Below are 26,053 nucleotides of genomic sequence, written 5' to 3'. Positions count from 1 at the left end.
ATATATATATTTTTTTTTACTGAAGAACTTTTTTTTAAATAAAAACGTTAGAATATAAACGTAAAGACATATTGTTACAGTTATTTTTAATATGTACTTTTTTTTGGAACGATATCTTGGTGAAGAAGATTAAACTTTATCAACCTTATTAAAACTATAATTATACATATTGTAATGTGCTATATTTTTAACCTATTATAAGTATTAATAATAAAAATAAGGGTACGGCTTGGTCAATCCTGAATAACTACAAGTACCTACAAGGAAATATTTCTCAAGATTTTACAAATATATATATTCTATAATACATATATATAAACATAGTTATATGTTTAGTATAGAAAGAGCAAACTACCTAAGGCTTAACATAATTGTACCTTTTGTCTATGTCTTTTGATTAGTCTATGCCAAAAGAGGACTTTTTTTATAAAATAGGAAGGCGGATGAGCATATGGGCCACCTGATGGTAAGTGGTCACCAACGCCCTTAAAAAATGGCATTGTAATAAATGTTAACCATCGCTTACATAGCCAATGCGCCACCAACCTTGGGAACTAAGATTTTATGTCCCTTGTGCCTGTAATTACACTAGCTCACTCAACCTTCAAACCGTAACACAACAATATCAAGTACTGCTGTTTTGCGACAGAATATCTGATGAGTGGGTGGTACCTACCCAGACGAGCTTGCACAAAGCCCTAACACCAGTAAGACTTGTTGCTTAATCTAATTTTTCTTTCATCTATATTTTTTTTTCGTACTAGTTCCTATTTAAATACGGCATCTCTCGCACGAAAAAGCAATGTAGTTCAATGTTATCTACGTTATTCATGTAAAACAATACGGATGTGTGCTTTGGCGGTTTTTTTAAAGACGTAAGAAGATCATATGAAAATATGAGTCAAAATTTACAATAAGACACAAATTAAAGTGGTATATAACCGCACAAATATATTCTAATAAAATGAATTATTTATTTAAAATTAGTAACTTCTATAAATTAATTTAACGACATCAAAACAAACCCAAATAAATTTTGTTACTAATGTAATTTATTCATTAATCATTGTTTTTTCTGTCCATACTAACAAATACGTTCCTCCAATTTTTTTTTTATTTGTATGCATTGTTATTTGTTTTTTTTCCAATTATTTTAAAAATTAAATTTATATTAAATCCATAATATAACCGTCTTTCCTTTTTTTAATGAAACGTAAATATAATTTATTACATCTGGCAGCACTGCTTAACGGTGGTCGGCGGCATTTATTTGTTGTGACATTGATATAGTTTTATGTATTGCGACTATTTCTGAAAACTATTTAATAAAAATAACTTTACAATAAATACTGGTATCTTAATAATTAATTATAAACAATGAGTTTTTCATTTGGTCAAGCAGTAACAACTTCGGGTAGTACTTTTGGGACTACTACATCTTCAGGTATTTACTCGCTTAATATTTTCATTATATATAATTAAAAATAATTTCGATATTACTGTTTCAAGTTTTTTATACCTTTTAGAATATATTATCTTTCGCATAAAACCCGCATTTGCTTTGTTTTATGGTTTTTTTTTCATTTTAATTTTTAGCATCATAACCTTAAATTTATTTTCTATTTCGAAATACGATATAACGAATTTTGTGTCATAAATTTATATTACAAAAAACCTAAATTTTGAGGAATACTTATGAGACTAATATTTATATTATATACTTATAATTTTTATGAGAATGTATCAATAAAAGTAATGCATTTCATATAAAGCAATTTAAATTTGTTATCCTGAAATTTTGATAGTGACGCTGTGTAGCTATACACATATACTGACACATCGAATTACTAAACACAAACGAAATAATAGAAAAATAACTAAAGGCACCAACAATTACCTAATCTAGATTTACTTTATATATCAATAAATAATGGACTTTACTGTTGTAGCGTTGATTGCAAATATGTTATATATTTTATAATATATTAATATGAATATTTTCAGGGTCACTTTTTGGTGGTGGCGACAACAAAGCATTCCAAGGAGGCACTGGTACAGTTAAAAATAGAATACCTACCTAAACATAACTTTTAAAAGCACTTTTGAATCGTCATTTTACAAGATTATGTTTAAAGTCTTAGTAGTCTACCGAGGAGACCAACAAAAAACTGTATTATATTACAACACTATTCCACTTAAAAAGCCGGGATGGCCCAGTGGTAAGAACGCGGGAATCCTAACCGATGATCGTGGGTTCAAACCCGGGCAAGCACCACTGAATTTTCATGTGCTTAATTTGCGATTATAATTCATCTTGTGCTTTACGGTGAAGGAAAACATCGTGAGGAAACCTGCATGTGTCTAATTTCACTGAAATTCTGCCACATGTGTATTCCACCAGCCCGCATTGGAACAGCGTGGTGGAATAAGCTCCAAACCTTCTTCTCAAATAGAGGAGAGGAGGCCTTTAGCCCAGCAGTGGGACATTCACAGGCTGTTACGGATTCCACTTAAACAAACTATCATATAAATCATACTATCTTCTATAATTTTACTTCCATTTCTGATAATATCAATCAACAGCCAATCATAGTCCACTGCTGAACATAGGCCTCTCCCAGGGTGCGCCAAAACTCCCGGTCCTCCGATAATAATTGACTGACTGTAATTGAAGACCCCATTTTATTTTTAAAAATATATGATGAAATTAATTACTTTTGCTTAATAAATAATACCTTATATATATAATGTATTTTGTTTCAATTATTACAGATAATAAAACAAATGTCTTTGGTAGTCCTACAAGTACACCACCATTTGGTGGTTTTGCCCTTGGAGCTAAAACTACAGCTTCATCAAGTCTATGTAAGTTATAAAAAAAATCTAATCTTATCTTTTATTAATACTTTACTAATGTACTAGACGTCTTAATATTTAAAAAATTATAATTACTATTGTTCACCCATAGGTAATCAATTGGCCCTAAACATTATTGAAAATTTGAGCAAAACATGTATGAAAATGCTTTTTTTTCACTCTTATTTCCAAAATTTTTTATTGATAAAACTAATGCAAGTCAGAGATACCACCGAGATGGCCTAGTAGTAAGAACATGTGAATCTTAACCAATGATTGTGGGTTCTAAAGCCAGGCAAGCACCACTGAATTTTCATGTACTTATTTTGTGTTTATAATTCATTTCATGCTTGACAGTAAAAGAAAACATCGTGAGGTAACCTGCATCTGTCTAATTTTACTAAAATTCTGCCACATGTGTGTCATAAGCTCCAAGCCTTCTCCTCAAAAAAGTAGAGGAGGCCTTAGCCCAGCAGTGGTATATTCACAGGCTGTTACAATATAGGTTCATCAATAGTTTTCATCAGTTAATGATTCATTTGTAATCAATTTCAGTTTCAACACCAGCTACAAATGCGAGTTCTGCTTTCGGTGCCAACAAACCTCTATCATTCGGAGGTTTTACATCACCGCCAGTGCAAACAGTGGGCAGTCCCGGCTTTGGACAACAAAAACCAGTAAAACACTTAATTTTTTGTCTCGTAAAATTCATTATAGTAATATGTATTATTATGTTATGACGATGACAGTCTTGACCACTTGACCAATTTCAGTCAGGCCATGTGTGTTTAATCTCAGATCCACTCTCATGATCCAAGTAAAGTTCAAAGTGTAATATTTTATATTTTTTATATGGGTGTAGGTTGTGGTTGTAATTATAAAATTGTTACATTAAATTTAAATTATAAAATGGCAAAAAAAAAAAATCGGTAGAGATGGAAAAATAGAAATTAAACAAACCTCTAAAGAATAGTGCTCCGGAAGTCAGAAAAAGTACCCATATTATTACAATAGATATACCAAAGGGATAGTAAATCTTCTTCTGAATTATTAATTCCAAAATGCAAAATGCTAGGGCGCCAGGATTATTATATCCATTTAAAGTTAATATAATTAAGTTTCATCTAATAATTTCTTTTTTAAATTCTTAACAAGTGCCAAATTGAACTTTTACAAAATATGTTTAACAAAATAATAAGTTATTATTTAAATGAATGCAAAATTAATGTTATAAAAATAAATATTACCAAAGTTTAATTTTATAAGCTAAATACAAAATTTCAATATGTAAATATTTTTGGAATTTTTTAAATAAAATAATAAGTTTCAGTTTATATAAATCACACTCGGTTCCACTACAGCGGCGAAAACAATATGTAGAAATTACATACCATAGTCCAGTTCTTTAAGTTACTTAATTAAAGTTTAAACCTCCTTGAAGTCTTTCCAAAGAATATCATGGAGACATCTTGAAGTAAATCTTCCAAGGGTAGGTTTCTTAAGAATCCAATTCGAATTTTATTCCCACGAGGTGTACCAGGATAATATCAAATCCACGATTATTTAAACAATCCAATATATATTATAATTAATTTAACCAAAATGTAGAATAATGTTCATGAAAACAGTACTTTTAAACAATATTATGAGTTTACAAAAAATAAAAGTTACAAAAACTTCAAAAACTAATTTAGGTCACCATTACGACCCAATGACCGGAAGGAAAGTGAAGTCTTAGATAAATGTCAAAGAGCATCTCAAAGATAATAAATTAAAATAATTATATTTGTCGTATTTATTTTAAAATAATGCATACATGTAACATACACCAAAATTACGTTACAAAGGACATAGCTTATTTAAATGAATTTTATGTGCTTTCTGTGGCATAGGAGTGTAAACATTTTTCATTTCTAATAACTTCTTGTGCATCCTACTGAGGGTTTGGAGTCCAGAGCTCAGGCTCTGCGACCTTATAAATTAGCGCTACACCAATTAGGCAGCCAATTAAATCATTATTTTTTTTTTATAAACATATATTAGTCGTTAATAATATTTCAGGCAAATGCAACAGACAAACCGCAGTCAGCATTTGGAACAGCTACTCAACAGGCTCCAGCGTTCGGTACACCAGCAACTCAAGGTAATAATCCACTGATAATATTAATACCTGTTTGAATATTTGATTAACCCAAACTGAATTAATGTGGATAAAAAGTAAATGTTATTTATTTATTTATTTATTATTTATTAAGTCTTTATTGCACACAATTTACAGACATTATATAAAGGAACAAGTAGTACATAAAATATGCAAAGGCAGCCTTATCAATTAGAGTGATCTCTTCCAGACAACCCTCATAAAAAGAATCATATTTTTATTTTTTAGGTAGGAACATACTTTGTAATATTATAATTTTTTTATATGAGTTGTAGGGTTGTAAAATTGTTAAGTTAAATTTGAAGTTCTAAAGAGGCAAATAAAACTAAAAATCGGTAGAGATGGAAAAATAGAAATTAAACAAACCTCTAAAGAATAGTGCTACGGAAGTCAGAAAAAGTACCCATATTATTACAATATCAATTTACCAAATGGTTAGTAAATCTAAATAAAAATATTACATATTTTTATTAAGTTTCCAACATACATTCATACATACATATATACATACATAAAAACAAATACATACTTTTATAAGAAATAAATAACCATGTTATATTAACTTAAATCTATAGTAATCTCTTAATAAGTATTTTAACTATTTGCACAAGTTGTATGTTGGATGTTTTTATTAAGCGTTGTCCTCGATACTCTTTTATTTATTACCCAAAATAATATTATCTCATCGAATTTTTTTTTTATTAAATTAGGCATAGGCAAAATTTCTCTATTGTATTATATTCATCTAGTATATTAACCTGTTATTACCTGTTGAGATAGCTCAATGCCAAAAAGAGATAGCAGATTCATACCTGGGCACTAATAAGCTTAGAGTTCATTTTGTGCTTTGCTGTTAAAAAACATTGTGAGGAATGTGATAAAGATATGAAATTCTGCCTCATGTCTCCCTGTAGTAAAGTGATGGTATAAACTCCAAATGTTTTTTAAGAGGGAATAGATGGCTTTGTCCATATTTATTCATAAATTCTGTAGAAGTTAGAAATATAGTTTCACTGTTTTGTATATGTTTTATGAAATGATTTTAATTCAATTTCAGCATCAATGTTTGGTTCTCCGACGGGCACTGGTTTCGCCTTCGGTAAAACGGGAAGTAGTTTTAATTTTAACACACCTGCTTCTGGTTTTTCTGCACCTCAGACAGCTGCGGTAAGTTAATCACTTAATATAAAAAATATTTAAAACTGTATATAATTGTAAATTACTTGAGGAAGATTTAAACCAGTTAACCAAGTACCATAAAGATTTTTTTATTGAAATTATTGTAATATATAATGTAATAGTAACTTTCATGAGAAAAACAAAACAAATACCATTTAACTAGATTTGACCGAGTTGTGGGGTTTAGAAATTTAACTGGATAGTTAGTAGGGAGGGGAGGGTAGGGTAGGAAACTGAAGTCATATTTAGATCACATCTGAACCTTATAACTAAAAAAGCATACAAGATGATATGCTTCCTATCAATTTACGGAGCAATGTCAACCTGAATAATATGTATAACAGAGAGTATCCATAAAGACACGAATGACACATCACACTAACATCCATGATAATAGAGCCTAATCGTACTCACGCGAAGGGCAAAAAAAAACCAATCTTAAAATAAAAGAATCAACCTTAACATAAAAAAAATTGAAATTAATTTTAGTTTAATATACTTTAAAAAAAAAAATCTATTATATAAATTATATTTTGTAATTATACAATTGTCTCATTAATATGTTTCTAGGTCACAACAACAACTGCCCAACAAACGGCACAGCCTTTCAACCAAAATGCAACAACAGCGGGACAGCAATCATCACTAGGCTTTGGACAATCTGCATTCGGTTCAAAACCATTCAGCTTCAATGCTAATACTGCTTCTACTACTGCGGGAGGTATATTTATAATTCAAATATTTTAACTTCCTCCATTTTGACTTTTTTCCTATTACTTTTTGGTGGCATCACAAATTTACACAAAAAGAAATGTTATCAAATTTTACTACATAAATGTTTTCAGGATCGAGTTTTGGGACAGCACCGTCGTTTTCATTCGCACAAACTGGTCAAACTACTGGTCAAGCAACACAACAACAGCAGCAACAACCACCAAGCTTCGGATCAACATTCACCACTCAACAACCAACATTTGGTAGCACAACAACGACTCAATCGAGTTCGTATTTTGGCAACACCCAACCTACACCATCTTTTGGAGGTCAAACAACTGCAGCTCAGGGTTTCGGAGCACCACAGACAACACAACAATCTTTGAATTTCGGAAATGTTCAAACGAGTCAACCACCAGCTTTTGGAGCAAATCAAGCAACTCAACCAGCCTTTGGAGCGACTGCTACTACTCAATCAGCTTTTGGAACGACACCAACTTCTCAAACAGCTTTTGGAACAGTCTCAACTCCTCAACCTGCTTTTGGAACAACACCAACCACCCAAACGGCCTTTGGCGCAACTGCAACGAGTCAACCGGCCTTTGGAACGACTCAAACGAGTCAACCGACTTTCGGAACGACCCCAACGAGTCAACCGGCCTTCGGGACTACTCAAACGAGTCAACCGGCCTTCGGAACAACCCCAACGAGTAAAACAGCCTTTGGGATAACATCAACGCCACAATCAGGCTTCGGCACAACTCCCACCACCCAATCTGCTTTTGGAACATCACCAGCAACACAGTCTGCTTTTGGAACAACGCCAACAACTCAATCAGCCTTCGGTTCAACTCCGGCAACTCAAGCGAGCTTTGGGGCACCTCAAACTAGCCAAGCACTAAGCTTTGCGAAAACTCCAACGAGTCAGCCGCCAAACTTCGCGATACCAACACTTCCAAACACTTCAGCTGCAAAAACGATTCAACCAACATTTGGTCAAACAAGCCAACCATCAACATTTGGTACGACGGCTCAAACAACACAAACGGCTACACTGAGCTTTGGAACAACCAGCCAAACTACTCAACCAACAAGCTTGGCGACTAGCACTCAGTCCGGGTTTGGCTTTGGGGCTAAGACTGCGAGTACTACATCCAGCGGTCTCTCTTTCGGCACAACTTCAACTTTGTCATTTGGCAAACCGACTTCGACTGCTGCAACATCAGGGACAAGTAAGTTTTAGAAATAAATAAATTTGAGAATTTAACTTTATAATATAACAGCATTTCAAAACCTAAAATTTATCTACTACTAACTAATATTTAACAACAAAAAAAAGCTCTCTGTTAGTTTCTATCGTGTATCAGAGTCTTACGCGCTAATAACGCATTTACGATAACAAATCTTACACAGACGTCATCTGACGCTCGAAATATTCATCCCCACTTTAAAAACTAATAAAACCCAAAAAGTTTTAACTCATATTTGGTTTAGTTTATAGCGTCATGTGATTGTCACTAAGTATAGTGATTAGTGTCATTATATAAATTTGACAACTTTCATAATTTTACGTAAATCTATAAAGTGAAATGTAATAGTTTTATAGTGCATTTACACTTAAATAGTTGACGATTTCTGTGTTTGCAACTTTGCAATTCTTTAGAAAGACACTTATAATTTTTATATTAACTATTTTATGTGTAGCTTTAAAATAATAACTATCGTTACACTTATCCACTCGCGAATTACGTGGTGTAAAAATAGCTGCATACCGAATTAGTGAAAAGTAAATAACAAAAACAAAAAAAATCACCTGTTTTCGTTTTGGGAACAAATCTCTAACAATAGTGTTTAATATAACATATGTGTGAGTATTATAAGCCATATACACATTAACATATAACATTTCTAATTCATCAACTTTTTCTTATTTATTTCACTATATTTAGTAATTCATACTATTTTTATTAGACAATATTTTATTCTGTATGGTTACTTTTTTTTCTACAGTATTATGCAACATGAAGTTTGTAAGCGGTAATTTCAAGATATACCAGTTTATTAGAATATCTTTACCATGGAGTTTAACCATGTTGTTCCTTTTTGATCTGTCCTTTTACTAACTTCAGCATTATGGTTAGTTTATAAAACGAAATGGTATGTGTACTCTTTGTATGTCTAAAACAGACATCTATTAATCAAAGAACAAATCGGCTACTTGGTGGTCATTTATTATCTACGTATATAGACATTGGCACTGTAAGAACTATTATAATAATAATAATATCCTGGCATTATTCACACACGGCCATCTGATCCCAAACTAAGCAGAGCTCGTACTATGGAAACCGGACAACTGATATACTACATGTACTACTTTGCTTTTATAAATACATACTTAACCCTTAAACCGCCAATGTAGGTTCGAAGATGTGATTTGTGTATCTATATTTGCCCGCTCACCCATGAAACCAGACCACAATACAAGATATTCATATTTGACAGTATATATATCACCTTATCGCCGTCCACTGCTGGACGAAAGCATCCCCCATAGAACGCCAACCATCCCGATCTTGTGATAAATCAGCGAAAGATTTCCAGCTACTTAATTATCTTAAGGATTAGAAATAAATAAACTTGAGGTTTCTAAATTTTTTTTATTATCCTATATAAAGTATTACACAAAACATTAAACGCCAGTATCAACGAAAACTTATCAAACATTAAAGAAATATAAATACAATTATTTCTTCAAATCTCTTTCCCATGAAGAAGAAAATTTACAGGGGAATTTTCTTTCAAGACAATGATCCCTTCTTCATTCTCTTCAAAATCATCTTCTATTATATATGGTGAAATAAATTTGACTCTGTTTTTTATGTCAAGTATCAATTCTATATATCGATTTAGAAACTTTTTCAATAATTCGATAAGGTCCAATCTTCAATTCATCTAATTTTTTTCTGTTTAGCTTATTACCATTTTCCACGTAATTCATCTCCCCAACATTAGGTTCACAGTATTTTCTATTCTTATAAAATAATATTTTGTTGTATTTATGTGATTTTATTGTATTTTCTAAAGCTTTTGTCATAATTACAAAATTAACAAATTTGTAAATCTATCTATCCTTGTAAATATATTTTGACAAAACTCAGAACCATACAAGGCACAACCGTCACCTCAAAACCAGAGATTCTAGCTGAAGTCGAAAAGTACTATGGCGATTTATACTCATCACGAGTACCTCCACCTGATTCCCACAGTGCGGATGACCCACGAGCCAGGCTAAAACGCCACCTATCAGACGATCTCCCCGACATCGATTTGGGCGAGATTAGGATTGCTCTTGGGCAACTTGGAAACAACAAGGCTCCAGGAAATGACGGAATTACCTCAGAGCTTCTCAAAGCTTCCGTCCTCCACAATGGTATAACACCGAAGACATGGAGCAGAAGTGTGGTGGTGCTGTTTTTCAAGGGGGGCGATAAAGCTCTTCTGGAAAACTACCGCCCCATTTCACTTTTAAGTCATGTTTACAAATTGTTTTCAAAGGTAATCACGAATCGTCTTGCCCGAAAATTTGATGACTTCCAACCCGTGGAACAGGCTGGGTTTCGAAAAGACTTCAGTACCGTTAACCACATACACACACTAAGGCAAATAATACAGAAGACCGAGGAATATAATCAGCCTCTATGCCTAGCGTTTGTGGACTACGAAAAAGCCTTCGATACCATCGAGACCTGGGCTGTTCTGGAATCTATGCAGAGATGCCTAATTGACTGTCGCTATGTCCAGGTGGTGAAGTGTTTGTACGAAGCCGCAACCATGACCGTCCAAGTACAAGATCAGAGCACAAGACCAATCCAATTGCATCGCGGGGTAAGACAGGGAGATGTAATTTCACCGAAACTCTTTACCAATGCATTGGAGGACGTCTTCAAGACGCTCGATTGGAACGGACGCGGCATTAATATAAATGGCCAACACATTACACATCTGCGATTTGCCGACGACATTGTCATCATGGCGGAGACTCTGCAGGATTTGGAAGAGATGCTAAACAGCCTGAGCGATTCTTCAAGACAAGTAGGTCTCGGGATGAACATAGAAAAGACAAAAATTATGGCAAACCGACATATATCCCCGAGACCAGTGGTCGTAAATGGCTCTCCACTTGAAGTTGTGGAGGAATATATATACCTGGACCAAACTATACAACTTGGCCGGCACAACTTTGAGAAGGAGGCTAAAAGAAGAATACGTTTGGGCTGGGCGGCCTTCGGGAGGTTACGTCATATTTTTGAATCGTCGATCCCACAGTCGCTTAAGACCAGGGTCTTCAATCAGTGCGTCCTACCTGTGATGAATTACGGTGCCGAAACGTGGACGCTTACCGTAGGACTGGTCCACAAATTTAGGGTCGCTCAGCGAGCAATAAAACGCGCGATGCTTGGGGTTTCTCTGGCAGATAGAATCCGAAATGAGGACATTCGCCAGAGAACTAAAGTCACCGACAAGTGGGCTGGTCATGTCTCCAGTCGCATTGATGGCCGATGGAGCCGACAGGTGTTAGAGTGGAGACCACGCTTAGGCAAACGTAGTGTAGGACGCCCTGTGACAAGATGGACCGACGATTTAAAAAAGGTGGCAGGTTCGGGATGGATGCGGACTGCCCAAGATCGGGATGGTTGGCGTTCTATGGGGGAGGTTTTCGTCCAGCAGTGGACGGCAAAAGGCTGAAAATAAAAACTTTATCATAAATTTCCAAAACTGGTTAAGAGCACAGTATTCTTTTTATTTTTTCAAATGCCTCATGACATTTGTCAGACCAAATGAAATTTTGATTTTTCCTGAGTAAATTATGCATTGGATCTAGTATTATTGCACTTCTTGTAATGTATTCATGATAATAATTTATTTCCCTAGAAACTGTCTGGCTTGTTTCTATGTTTTTGGGATGGAAATTTTTCTTATTGAAATTAGATTATCTTTCAATGGTTTTATAAAATTATGTTGTATAATATGTCCCAGATATTTAACAGTATCTAAGGCAAATGTACATTTCGTGAATTTCAATTTAAAACCTTCTGTTTTAATTGCGTCTTAACAGCTGTTTTAGATGATGAATATGTCGATCAAAAGATTTCTATTTTATTAAATAGAAAGCCAACACTGTATACAATTTTGTTTCTTATTCTAGACTACAATCTTAAATAACTTAAATATAATAATTCCATACCTCAAATAATTGAGTCTATAAAGGCTAACTCAACATGCGTAGGAAAAAAAAGTACATTCTTTCTTATAATATTTAAAAAAGAACAAAATTGCGTACGCAAAAAAAAGAGGAACTATTTATAACAACAAAACAAAACATGCAAAAATTATAACAAAAAAAAAAGTAAACGTCATTATAAAAAAATGTCAATTAAATTAATTAATGTAAATAAACAAATTTATGAATTTACTATGTCATACATATTATAAATATTGTCTTGCATCTTAGAATTAAATAAATGAAGCATCGCTAAGTGGTTAGATACTTTTAATTTGTCTTTTAAAGCGTAAAGTAGATTGTTGAAAAATATATAAGCTAGCTTTTTTGAAAATATTATATGCAATAACCATTCTGTTAATAGGTGCAGCCCTGCCCAGGTTACTTTTCGCAAACCCTTGACTAAGGTTTGCATATTTTTAATGAAACTTCTAGCGTTATACCTTGGTACTCCCAATTTAACTTTGTTCAACAAATTTGGACAATTTACAATACTGTGCAAAAAACATAAATCCATTTTAGCTCTACGATTAGATAGTGAAAGAGCTTTAAATAAATTAAGCTGATCTTTGTAACGCTCATTCTGTTTGAAAACATTGTCTTTATAAGCCAGATGATGTAAAAAATGTTTTTGTATTCTTTCAATTCTATCTTTATGTAATTGATAGTGAGGACTCCATGCGACCAAACAATATTCAAGTCTGCTTCTTATTATTGTGTTAAACAGTGTTATTTTGGTTGACGACCTTTTAAATTCTAATTAAGATTTTGAAAATACTAGAATATCATCTATATAATTTACAGCAAAATCTGTAAGTTTATGCTTTCTAAGTATATTGCTTAATATCCTCTGAAATATTGCAAGTGCTGTTTTTAATCCAAATGGTTGACAAGTCCATTGGAAATGTCCTTCCTGTGTAACAAATCCAGTCTTTTTCCTGTCTTCTATTCTCAAGGGAATAGACCAAAACGCAAAATTAATAACTAGAGTTGTATAATACTCACAATTTCTTGTTTTTGTTACTATGTCGTCTATTAATGGAAATGGTTGGGCCTCCGGTATTACTACATATTTTATTCAGTTCGCTAAAATCTATACACAATCTGGATTTCTTGTTTTCCTCTTTTTTTAATGCCAAGGTGCAGCAAATGGACTGTAGGATTCTTCTATAAGTTTATTATCCAATAACTTTGTTATTTGTTCCTCTATTTCCTTTCTGTCTTCTACAGTGCATCCGTACACAATTACATGTTACAACAATATTTGTCTACAAGTAATTGAATTCTAGCTTCATATCCATTGACAGTACCAACATCATATTTATTTTTTGCAAATACTGTGTTATATTCATCAATTAATTTATTTATTTGAGCTTTTCTATTCTCATTTAAATGATCTATCTTTATTTCATAATCCTCTTCTTTTACATATTCATTGTAATTAATCTTGTTTCAAGTATGCCTGTTTCACTGTGTTGTGCAGTCACAGTTTGTTTTTGATCCACCTCCTCCAGGTATTGGCTTTCAAATTGTAAATTATCATCTTCATCTACATAGATTTTTTTAAGTTCTTCTGTCATTGCTATCCAAACCCTTCGTGTCTGATCTCTTTTCTTTAGACTGATTTTTAACTTTGTATAGGTAGCTATTTTAATTTGCTCTTTGTGATTAATTGAAACCTATCTGGAATAGCGTACACTATAATCTCATGCGTAGATATTTAGGTTATACAATAAATGTTCGTTTTTCCGTCGCTTGATACTAAAATTGCAAATTCAAACTTAAGTTTCTCCATGTTTAATGTCTTTATTTAGATCATATAAACAAAAATGTCGTTTTATAAGCTAAATTATTATTATTATTTTTAATATTATTTTTATATAATTTATCTTAAGGAATAGAAATAAATAAACTTGAGGTTGCTTTGTATCTAAAGAAACGACATTTAAAGTTAATTATTCCGTTTTACCTCACAATTCTTTATTACTTTTCTTACTCAATTTTTTTTTTAAAACATCAATTTTTTTTTTTTTAATGTGACTCTAATTTTTTTTATTATCATATATAAACTATTACACAAAACATAAACGTCAGTATCAAACATTAAAAAAATATAAATAAAATTATAAATTTTATTTATATTTTTTTAAACACACCGTTATATATATAACGGTAAATATATATAACGGTATATATATATAACGGTGTGTTTGTTTGTTTGCTGTTGTGCACTATAATCATCACTATAGAGTTTTATTACTACCGCTTTACAAGTTTCGATTTACATGTGTGTTTTTTTTTATTTTATTTCTTTAATAACATCAATTATTTTGATATTTTCAGCATCAACTACAACGCCATCTGGTATAACGGCGTTAGGGAAATCAACTGCAGCAACTATGCCGTCATTGACAACGGCTACTACGTGAGTGATTGTATATAAATAATAAGTGTCCGGTATAACGTTTATATATTATGAAGAACTAATATATTTGCTAAAGGGTCAGTCATGATTATGTACATAATTCATACAAATACGTTTTCCCTAAATCAAATCCAAAATTTATTATATTTAAGTTGATTTCAATTTCAGTTCAACTGAAAAATACCACTTAAATAAACTTTAAATAACAATTTTGTACTAAACAAAAATCGTTTGTAAAAGCTTAGTGACAACGACGACCTGATGGTAAGTGGTCACCACCGCCAATAGATATTGGCATTGTAAGAGATGTTAACCATCGCTTGCCACCAACCTTGGGAACTAAGATGTTATGTGAAACACAACAATACCAAGTACTGCTGTTTTGCGGTAGAATGTCTGATGAGTGAGTAGTACCTACTCAGACGAGCTTGCACAAAGCCTTACCACCAAGTAAACGTCGTATATTTCAAACTAGAGACATTCAGATAAAATATAACTGTACTCGCAAGACTAAGTTTTTTTTGTTATGTTTTCATCTGCAATCAGTCCTTGGACTATAAGCGAATAGTTGGTGCGATAGTTGGCGTGATGAGTGAGCCCTCCATCAAGAGCACTTCTCGTGTTATGAGGGTGCTACACCCTCTCGTGCAGCTGTAGTACAACATGCCTATCTAGGTGCCTAAGATGTTTTTGGCTTTTAAGCTGGGTTGCCAATTGATTAAGGTGTAAGGCAAGCCGTTGTTGATATATTTTTGAAGCAGCTCTAATTTCTTCCTTCACTGTGGTCATTTGTAAGTTGGCATGGATTTCACCGTTTGTGATGAACCAAGGAACATTGGAAATGGTGCGCAAAATGATATTTTTTTGTGATCTTTGTATCATGTCAATATTTGAGTTACTGGCACTTCCCCAGAGCTCTATCCCATACATCTACACTGATTTTAGGAGCATTTTTTAGATTAGGAGTTTATTGTCCCTTGACAGTTTGCTGTTTCGTCCTAGCAGCCAGAGCATGGTTTTATATTTTATGTTAAGCTCATCTCTTTTGGATTTAACATGATTTTTCCAAGTTAGTCTGCGGTCCCAATGGAGACCAAGGTATTTAACTCTGTCTGAATGAAGAAGTATGTTATCTCCAAGGTGTACTGGAGGGCAATCTCCCTTTTTCAGAGTGAATGTTATGTGAGTCGATTTGGATGCACTTGCTCTAATTTTCCATCTACTCAACTACTTATTAATTTCGTTTAACCCTTTTTGAAGCGTGTGAAATGCAATAGCCGGATTGTTGTTGCTTACTAATAGTGCGGTATCATCAGCGAAATAGCTCCCTCCCCCTCCGACTCCTGTTACTACTGGCAGATTTGCCGTGAAGATTGTGTACAACAATGGACCCAACACTGATCCCTTTGGTACACCCGGTTTAATAACATGGAAGTCTGACATTTATCCCGATTCCTGAACTTGGAAAATCCTGTCCGATAGATATGATTGCATCAACATGTAGTAGCTATGTGGGAGATATTTCTGGATCTTATAAAGAAGTCCTTCACGTCATACTTTGTCAAATGCCTGCTGTATCCTTATTTTCTAGGGATTCTCTGATTGTATAGGTCACCCGATGGACTTGTTCGACTGTTGAGTGGGATTGTCGAATACCAAATTGACGGTCAGGTAATATTTTGTCTTCAGTCAGAGTAGGTCTTTACAATACCATTTTTTCGAATACCTTGGACAGAATTGGTAAGAGACTGATCGGACGATAAGATTTAACTTCATTTGGTGGTTTACCTACTTTGTGGATCATTATTATTTTTGATACTTTACACAGGGCAGGGAATTTACTCTTAAAATTTAGGGGTAATGGACTCTCAAAATTCCGTTATATAGTAATGATCAAGAAAACTATCGTCGTTTCTGGTAGTTGTTGTAGTATTTCTTTTGTAATCAGGTCATATCCTGGAGCCTTTTGGTCTTTAAGGCCATTTATCTTTCGCCACACTCCATTTACTTTTAGTGGATGAGGTGGTAACGCCATCTGATACGGATTCAGACTTTTACTAGATGAGGTGGTACCGTCATGTGCTACGATTGATTCAAAAAACCTTTTACATCTCTTTGTGCCTCCAGATTGTCTGTTTCATTAGGTAAGAAAAAAAGGAAAGAAAAAGTTAGGTAAGAAAACAGCAGCTAGATGATTGGCAAACACGTTAGCTTTTTCCTTTCGGTGTTAGCCCAGCTATCATTTCTCTTCCTTATAGGTGGTTGAGCTATCTGAGGTTTGTTGTAGAACTTGGTGAATTTCCATAAGGAATAGTTACTGGATGCCTTAGGCTTAAGTGACTCTAGTTTAGCTTCGAGTGTAGCATCATGCCATTCAGTGAAGAATATTCTTAGCTCTTGTATAGCTTTTTTTTATAGGAAGCCAACACAATGTACAATGGTTTTACATGTCTGTCCCAGAAAATAACAATTCCAAATAATGACACTTATTCACACTATGTATATATAGGCCTCTGCATCTTTGACAGATGATTTAAGCAGCATCGCGAAGGCACATCATACATCGCAATTATAGGCTATCTCATAATGTAATTTCACATTTTCAGCTTCGTTCACTCATCATCATCATTCATTTCAGACATCATTTCGTAAATTTATTTAGATCACTTTGTAAACATTTAGAATCTTGGATTGTATTTATATTCATATAAATTTTCAAGTCATCCGCATAAAAACTAAATTTACTATTTTTAAAACAATTAGCCGCGTCGTTAATGAAAATAACAAACAATACTGGACCCAAACAAGAGCCCTGTGGAACTCCAGATGTTGCCAAAAATGTCTCTGACTCAAATCCCCCCATAACAACATTTATTTCTCTATTTTGTAAGTAGGTATCTAAAATTTTAAGAAAATATCCATTAAACCCATAGTTAAAAAGTTTACTCATCAGAACCTTATGGTCAACGAGGTCAAATGTTTTTGCTAGATCGGTATAAATACAGTACACTTGTGTATTATTATCCAATGAATTCTAGATGTCAGTAACAAAAACTGCTAAGTTTGACATTGTAGACCTATTTTTAATGAAACCATGCTGATTTTTCGATATATGTGATTTAACTTTCCTAGTGAGAAAAGGGCATATTAATGTTTCGAAAATCTTTGAGAACACCGATAAAATGGAAATTGGTGGGCAGCAAAGGGCAATCTTCCTACGTAGCCTTGGCTTAGAGTAATGAAAAATAAATTTAACTAATGAATGCACTTAAAAGCTCGTTTCAACAGCACCAATCGCAACATCACTTCGCCTTATCGTAGAAAGTCGTTTTGGTCCGATGGATAAGAATTAAATTCAACAAATGAAATAATAAAATGTTTTGTATACATTTCAGCACAACAGCCGCAGGACCGCCAGCGATGATATCATCGATAACATTCTCACAGCTAGAGGAGAGCATCAACAAGTGGACGTTAGAACTTGAAGAACAGGAGAGCAGTTTCATTAACCAAGCCACACAGATCAACGCTTGGGACAGACTACTGGTCGCCAATGGCGAGAAGGTGGGTGTAGTTTATTTACTTATTTCATTTGTCCAAACTCGTCCGATATGGTACCACCGATTGATAGGTTATTTTACCTAATAAACTGAGAGCGGCAGCGGTAGTTTGATAGCTCATCACTTATTTTGCAACAGTACTCATTAGTATTGTTGTGTCCCGGTTTGAAAGGCGAGTGAGCTAGTGTAATTACACGCTCAAAGGACATAACTTCATAGTAACCCAGGGCTTATGGTGCATTGGTTTAATGTAAGGGGACGGTTAATATTTCTAAAAGCGCCAATGTCAATGGGGGTAGTGACCACATACCATCAGGTGGCCTATTCGCCAGTCAGCCTATCTTTTACAAATAAAAAAACAAAACGAAGCACTGATATAATTTACTGATTAATCTTTCAGATTCTAGAACTTAATGACGCAGTGGAGACGGTCAAAAATGAACAACAAAGCTTAGAACACGAACTGGATTTCGTACTCGCTCAGCAGAAGGAGCTGGAAGATCTTCTGGCCCCACTCGAGAAACAACTTCTAGAAGACAAGAGCGATAGGATGAGAGATCCAGAGAGAGAACACATGTTAGTACATATATACTTTTATATCGCTTACTGGTGGTAGGGCTTTGTGCAAGCTCGTCTGGGTAGATAACACCCTTTTTTTTTAAAGCTGGAAAAACGCAGTACGCGTTTCCCCCACGGGAACAGTGGGGGGGTATGTGGGACTCGCCGGGAACATCGGGATACCCACTAAAAAACCAGAGGTACCTTTTCCGTCTTAACAAGGAGCGCCACGGGATCGCTTTCGCATGCTACCGTGGCGCTCTGATGACTAGCCCGCCTATGCGGGCCTCCATATATAAGTGCGCTTCTCATATCCTTACACTTTCACAGGCGCTATTCTTCTATATAATCTTGTATATAATAATATGCCTTATATATTAATGTATTTCTAACATTAAATGTATTAATTTTACTGGTGGTAGGGCTTTGTGCAAGCTCGTCTGGGTAGGTACCACCCACTCATCAGATATTCTACCGCAAAACAGCAATACTTGTTATTGTTGTGTTCCGGTTTGAAGGATAAGTGAGCCAGTGTAATTACAGGCACAAGGGACATAAAATCTTAGTTCCCAAGGTTGGTGGCGCATTGGCTACGTAAGCGATGGTTGACATTTCTTACAATGTCAATGTCTAACGGCGTTTGGTGAACACTTACCATCAGGTGGCCCATATGCTCGTCCGCCTTCCTTTTCTATAAAAAAAAATCTTAGAGCATATATTTTATTTATAGAATCCAATGACGTTTATCTATTCATATCTATTCTAATATTATAAAGAGGTAAGATTTGATGTTTTGTAAATAGATTCAAAAACTGATTAATCCATTTTAAAAATTCTTTCATCTACAAGAAGGTATATTATCAGCAAGTAACATAAGTTATATTTCATTTTCAAAGTAAAAATTGAAGATCCATACGAAAATTGCAATTATATAACTCAACATGTCATAAATTTTCGAACAAAAGACATTTGGCGGGGGCTGCACTAGCAAAATAAATATAATAATAATAATCCTGATATTACAATAGTCGACAAAGTACCAAAAACAATCTTTTTAATAGATATTGCCATACCTAATACACACAATCTGCAAAGCATCATAGATGAAAAACTTACAAAATACACGGAACTAAAAGAAGAAATAGCACGTATGTGGCACTTGCAGAAAGTTACAATAGTCCCTTTAATTCTCTCTACAACCGGAGTCATACTCAAACAAATGCATACGTCCTTAAAAACTCTAAATCTTCCAAATTTTCTTTCTGTTAATATGCAGAAGGCTGTGATACTGAACACGTGCTGAATTGTGCGCAAATTCCTTGCAACAGAAGGTGAACGAGAATTGCTTTAAAGGCTTAAGGTTTTAATAAGTATCTGCTTACTTGGCTTCGGTCCGTAATAATGATAATAAACGGTCGGGACGGGCAGCTTGTTTATTAATAATACATTAAATATTAATAATGTATAGTTTTAAAATTCAAATCATATTAGATTAGACCAATTCATCCCGTATAAGAATGTTTTAGTCCTATAAAAATTTACACGAATGTGTTAATGTGTTGGTTTTATAGAATTTAGTCTGGGGCAACGAGAAATTTCTGGATTTTCTCCTTTACATTATGGAGTGTCGTATGTCGTTAGCGCGATTTAAAAGTACTGTGGCGCCATCTATGACGTCACGAGTGAAACTAATTCACACGGTAGTACAAAGTATATTTTGCTTATATTTTATTGAAATAGAATGATTTATTGTAGGTTTTCGTGCGTGCTTAGTATATAAATTTATTTATATTACAAACGATTGGTATATAAAGAAAAAATTAATTTAAACTGGAATAATACAGATTAGAGCGATACGCGATTATAGTTTCTTAAAATTATGTTATTAGTAAAATTTAGTTAATAAACAAATTCCACACTCGAATTGAGTTATTTAATATTGAAACGAAAAAAAAAAAACAAAGTTAAGAAGGTATTCTGATTTTCAAAATAAACTTTTAAATTATTTATTATCAATACAAATAAATAAAATTGAAGTGTCGTCTGTGATTTTAAAATAACTACCTCTTTTAAATTTAAATTTTAGATTTATTTCGCTATTTGCGAGTTACCAAAACAATACTTTTTTTATTTTTGTCTGTCTGTTTGTTCGGGCTAATCTTTGAAAAGGCCAAAAATTACATATTGAAATAATAATATTAAGTATTGCAAGGTACCAATTCCTATCAAAAGTTAAAGTTGACGTACATATTTTTTGTTGTTATAATATATGTTGCGGCCATTAGCCCATAGATGGCGGTGTGCTTAATACGTCAATTTCTGAATCGCGGTGTCCAGATTTTCATTAATATTGGGATTCGCTTCATAATAGGATTTTTTCATGATTATCATTATTACATTGATGATTTAAAATCATTTGTAGCATTGACGAGCCGATTGGCGTGGTTGGTAGATACTTGCCTTTCATGCTGAAGGTTGTGGGTTCGTTTCCCACCCAGGACAGACATTGGTTTGCATGAACATGTCTGTTTGTCCTGAATCTGGGTGTAATTATCTATATAAGTATGTATTTAGAAAAGAAAAGTAGTATATCAGTTGTCTGGTTTCCATAGTACAAGCTCTACTTAGCTTGGGATATTTAAAATATAATAATATAATATCCTAGGACATTGTTCACACACGACCATCACATCCCAAACAATATATAAAATTTAACTATTCCATAATAAATTGCAAAATATTCTATACGCTTTTCACTCTTAAAAAAATATATATCCCACTGCTGGGCTAAAGGCCTCCTCTCCCTTTTTTGAGGAGAAGGTTATTCCACCACGCTGCTCCAGTGCGGGTTGGTGGAATACACATGTGGCAGAATTTCAGTGAAATTAGACACATGCAGGTTTCCACACGTTGTTTTCCTTCACCGTAAAGCACGAGATGAATTATGAACACAGATTAAGCACATGAAAATTCAGTGGTGCTTGCCCGGGTTTGAACCGACGATCATCGGTTAAGATTCACGCGTTCTTACCACCGGGCCATCTCGGCTCGACAAAAAAATAATAATAACAAAATGTAAATGTGTATATTAAATAATCTTTATATAAGATCCTCACGATGTGTCCACAGCTTTTATAAGAGTTTTAATTCATGTTATATTTCCAGGTACACGCTAGCCGAAACGTTGGACACGCAACTACGTCAGATGTCAGAAGATCTCAAGGAGGTCATTGAACATCTGAACGAAACGAACAGGAGTCAAGATAACAATGATCCCGTAAGTTTATTTAATCATATAATATTTAAAAAAATCAAAATACTGCCTTGGCTAGCCGTTGGTCTAGTAGCTAGATATAAGGCCGCAGACCCAGAGGTCTTATATTCAAATCCCAGGTCGGACCAATAAAAAGTTGTTGGGGTTTTCTGTCGAAAATTCTAAGTTGCAACCCGGAGTATGGAAGTTGGATGTGTAAACACTCCCGTGCCTCGGAAAGCACGTAAAGCCGTTGGTCCTGCGCCTGAACTCTTTCCGGTCTTGTCGGATTGCCGTCCCATCGCATTATGAGAGTTAGGGAATTCAGAGTAGACCTGTGTTTGCGCACACACTTGTGCACTATAATATGTCCAGCTTAATTGGCTAATCTCTCTTAATATTCGTCGCCGTGGCTGAAATCGTTCCGGAGGACATTAATATTATGTAAAAAAAATATTAACATATACTAATACTGTTTTGTGTAGTTTTCAGAAGAAAAACATTTGGTATATTTTGATTTGATTGTCTCATATCCAGTGATACCCAATATTTTTATTAAAAGAGCATTTTTATTATGTATTAAAGGGGCGACCTTAAAATTAAATCTTTGGTGTTAATTTTTCTTATAATTCGTATTTGTATGTTTTTATGTGATACTTTCACTTGTATGTTTGTTGCGAGCCGTGTGGTGACGGCGATGAATATCACCACCCCATTTCATTCCGTGGGGGGCCCGAAATCGACCCGAGCAAATATACAGCAGAGAACGGGCAGCAGCGTGGCGATTATAGCATATCCCCCCAATGATTGTTACAACCAAACCGCGGCCCCTAGTACCCGACAGCCCTGCTATTCCTAGCCTTGGTAAAAGCTGTGGTAACGGCGGGGTAGGGGGTGCTAAGAATTCCCGGCAGATTTCGTGTTACTAACACCGACGATCTCTGCCCTGGCAACATTTAACACGCGTACACTGCGGACCGGCGCGAAGATTATCGAACTCTAGGAAGAACTGAGCAGGTTACACTGAGATATCGTCGAATTATCCGAATTCCGAAGACAGGGGGAGGAAACGATAATCCTGAAATCCGGTAACCTTCTCTATTTCCGAGAGGGCGATCAACTGTCCCAAGGTGGTTTCGTGTTCATGGTCCACAAGTCTATTTAACTCTGTCATAGCCAAAGATCAAACGCCAAAGCCATGGCACAGAAGTGTGGTGGTGTTTTTCTTTAAAAAGGGTGATAAAACCCTTATGAAGAATTACAGACCCATCTCACTGCTGAGCCATGTTTCAAGATGTTTTCGAGAGTCATTACGAATCGTCTCGAGCGAAGGCTTGACGACTTCCAGCTACCCGAACAAGCCGACGAGTATAACCAACCACTTTGCTTAGCTTTGTGGACTATGAGAAAGTCTTTAATTCGATCGAAATCTGGATCGTGCTGAAGACTCTTCAAAGGTGCCAAATCGATTACCGCTATATCAAGGTGTTAAAGTGCTTGTACGAGAACGCCACCATGTCGATCCGACTCCAGGATCAGAATTCAAAACCTATCCAACTGCAGAGAGGCGTAAGACAAAGAGACGTGAAATCTCCGAAACAGTTTACCGCTGCGTTGGAAAATGTTTTCAGGCTTATGGACGGGAACGGAGTCAGCATCAATATCAACGGCGAGTTAATCACTCATCTTCGATTGGCCAACGACATTGTGATTATGGCTGAGACCTTGGAAGTCCTCGTCACTATGCTCGATGACCTCAGCAGGGTCTCCCAACAAGTAGGTCTAAAAACGAACATGGATAAGACGAAAATCATGTCGAACATCCATGTTGCACCCACTCAAGTCAAGGACGGAAATTCTGCACTCGAAGTTGTAGACAACTATATTTACCTAGGTCGGACCATCCAACTAGGTAGGTCCAACTTCGAAAAAGAGGTCAATCGTCGAATCCAACTCGGCTGGGCAGCGTTCGGGAAGCTACACGATATCTTCTCATTCCACACACCGCAGTGTCTCAAGTCGAAAGTCTTCATCGAGTGTGTATTGCCAGATCCGTAAGTCATCAACATACGGATCTGAGACGTGGTCGCTCACTATAGGCCTCATAAGAAGGCTCAAGGTCACTCAAAGAGAGGGCTATGTTCGGAGTTTCTCTGCGAGATGGAATCAGAAATCCAGCAGCAGGCGAACCAAAGTAATCGACATAGCCCGAAGAATTGCTAAATTAAAGTGGTACTGAGCGGGGCACATCGCTCGCAAAACAGACGGCCGTTGGGGCGGAAAGGTTCTAGAGTGGCGACCACAAAACGAAAGACACGATAAAAAGAGTCGCGCAACGTTGGGGCATGCGGGCAGCGCAAGACCTGCCAACATGGAAATCCTTGGGGGGAGGCCTTTGTCCAGCAGTGGACGTATTTCGGCTGACTTGATGATGATATTTGTTGCATACCAAACAGCTGTTTCAGAACTAGCCTTTTTTTGTGGTTCAGTTTTTGTGCGGATCGCCTGTGGATATGTGTATTATATACGCAGAATACAGTAGTCTGCTTACTATGCTGTTACTATTAAGCCAAGTACACACGGTCTAATTACCTACCAAAGTAAAGTTTTATGTTTTCTATACGCGTTGGTGACTAATTTTTAAGTTGTTAACAAAAATTCTATATAATGTATTGTTGGTAATTTTTTTTTAAAATCTTACAAATTGTAAAAATTTCTAAGATTTAAAAATCGTACATGTCTTAAAGTAAATCAAAAAGTAACTATAATTAAATTTTTTAATCTATCCGAACCCCCAGTTGTTGGGGGTTTTTTAGAAATCGGGGAATTCCCTAGAACCCATTAGCTTAGCGAACAAAATTTACGGAATTAACAAAGAAACGCGAGCTACTGTTTTATTTGTGTTTTTTATTTTCAGATCGTTCAAATCGGCCGTATTCTCAATGCTCATATGTCATCAATGCAATGGATAGACAGCTCCATAGCTCAGATATCAACTAAGCTGGACCAATTGAAGACCACGCACGACACGCTGAGGCGAGACAACGAGAGATCCTTTCAACTAACATATAATTGATATTGAACTATGTTTTTGTAAAATTATTTAAATAAGTATTACTTTTTCTGTCGAGATATAAGTTCCGGGTTATTAAATATTTTAAAAATCAGCATTTTGTAACAAGATAATGTTGTACCAATAAATGGTCAAAACTGTTAGTGAAACATCAAAAATATTTGTGTTCGTTCGCACGTTCAATTTTGGGAAATCTGTTGTAATTTTTATTGTTTGTATTTTGTTTTAATCTTTAGAATTACATTTATTATTTATACCATTAATCAAATACTAAATAATAAAAAAGTTTCTTTGTTATGTAAAGCAATAAAAATAAATTTATACAAAATAACACGTTTTTTGTTTTATTTATTATATACATAAATATATTTATGACTGATATAAGAAAAAAAAATTGCAACGCATGCTTAATGCAGAAATGTAAAAAAAAAACCATTAATCAGTAAATTATCTCTATTATTTAAGTAAATAAAAATACATTCATACAAAATAACAAGTTTATTTCTCTTGTTTATTATATACAATTCTTATAAAACATTAATATACAATCCCAGTGATAAAAAACTGCAGTTTCACATTTTCCTCGGTCTGAAGACATAAAATGACCAACTTCTTATGTACAATACTACATACAGTTTTATTATGGGATATTTAGTCGGCACTCAGGAATATGGAGAACTTCTTGGCATCTACTCGACAATAGCACACGTTTGACATATTTTCGTTTACTTGACTCTCTATTTTAGAATCTGAATTATCGAAATACACTGAGCTCTTGAAACTCGCCTCATAGTTTCCTTTTCAATACTTTGTAAAAATAAATATAACACTGACTAGCAAGCTAGTATACTCATAACGAATCCATTGCCGCAAATTCATTTAATGTTGGTAATCCTTTTTTTTAGATATAAAGAAAGTAACAACAGAAATTAATAATGTTTTTACAAGTACAAACATGATATGAAAGACACTAAGATCTATATTATATAT

General features: G+C 34.5%; 1 protein-coding gene across 1 annotated transcript; it reads left to right on the top strand.

The window, feature by feature from the left end:
- The first annotated feature begins 1,263 nt into the window (after positions 1 to 1,263).
- Positions 1,264 to 25,370, top strand: LOC126777506 (nuclear pore glycoprotein p62-like). The gene is made up of 13 exons (XM_050500527.1): positions 1,264 to 1,444; positions 2,005 to 2,052; positions 2,773 to 2,865; positions 3,412 to 3,533; positions 4,918 to 4,999; positions 6,075 to 6,184; positions 6,767 to 6,917; positions 7,042 to 8,142; positions 14,538 to 14,619; positions 18,015 to 18,183; positions 18,580 to 18,755; positions 21,903 to 22,014; positions 24,908 to 25,370. The coding sequence occupies exons 1-13, from the start codon at positions 1,378 to 1,380 to the stop codon at positions 25,064 to 25,066; spliced, it is 2,472 nt and encodes an 823-aa protein (XP_050356484.1). The 5' UTR covers positions 1,264 to 1,377; the 3' UTR covers positions 25,067 to 25,370.
- Positions 25,371 to 26,053: the final 683 nt, after the last annotated feature.

Source organism: Nymphalis io, chromosome 23, assembly GCF_905147045.1.
Source record: "Nymphalis io chromosome 23, ilAglIoxx1.1, whole genome shotgun sequence".
Taxonomy (NCBI): domain Eukaryota; kingdom Metazoa; phylum Arthropoda; class Insecta; order Lepidoptera; family Nymphalidae; genus Nymphalis; species Nymphalis io.
This window is presented reverse-complemented; position numbering and strand designations above follow the sequence as displayed.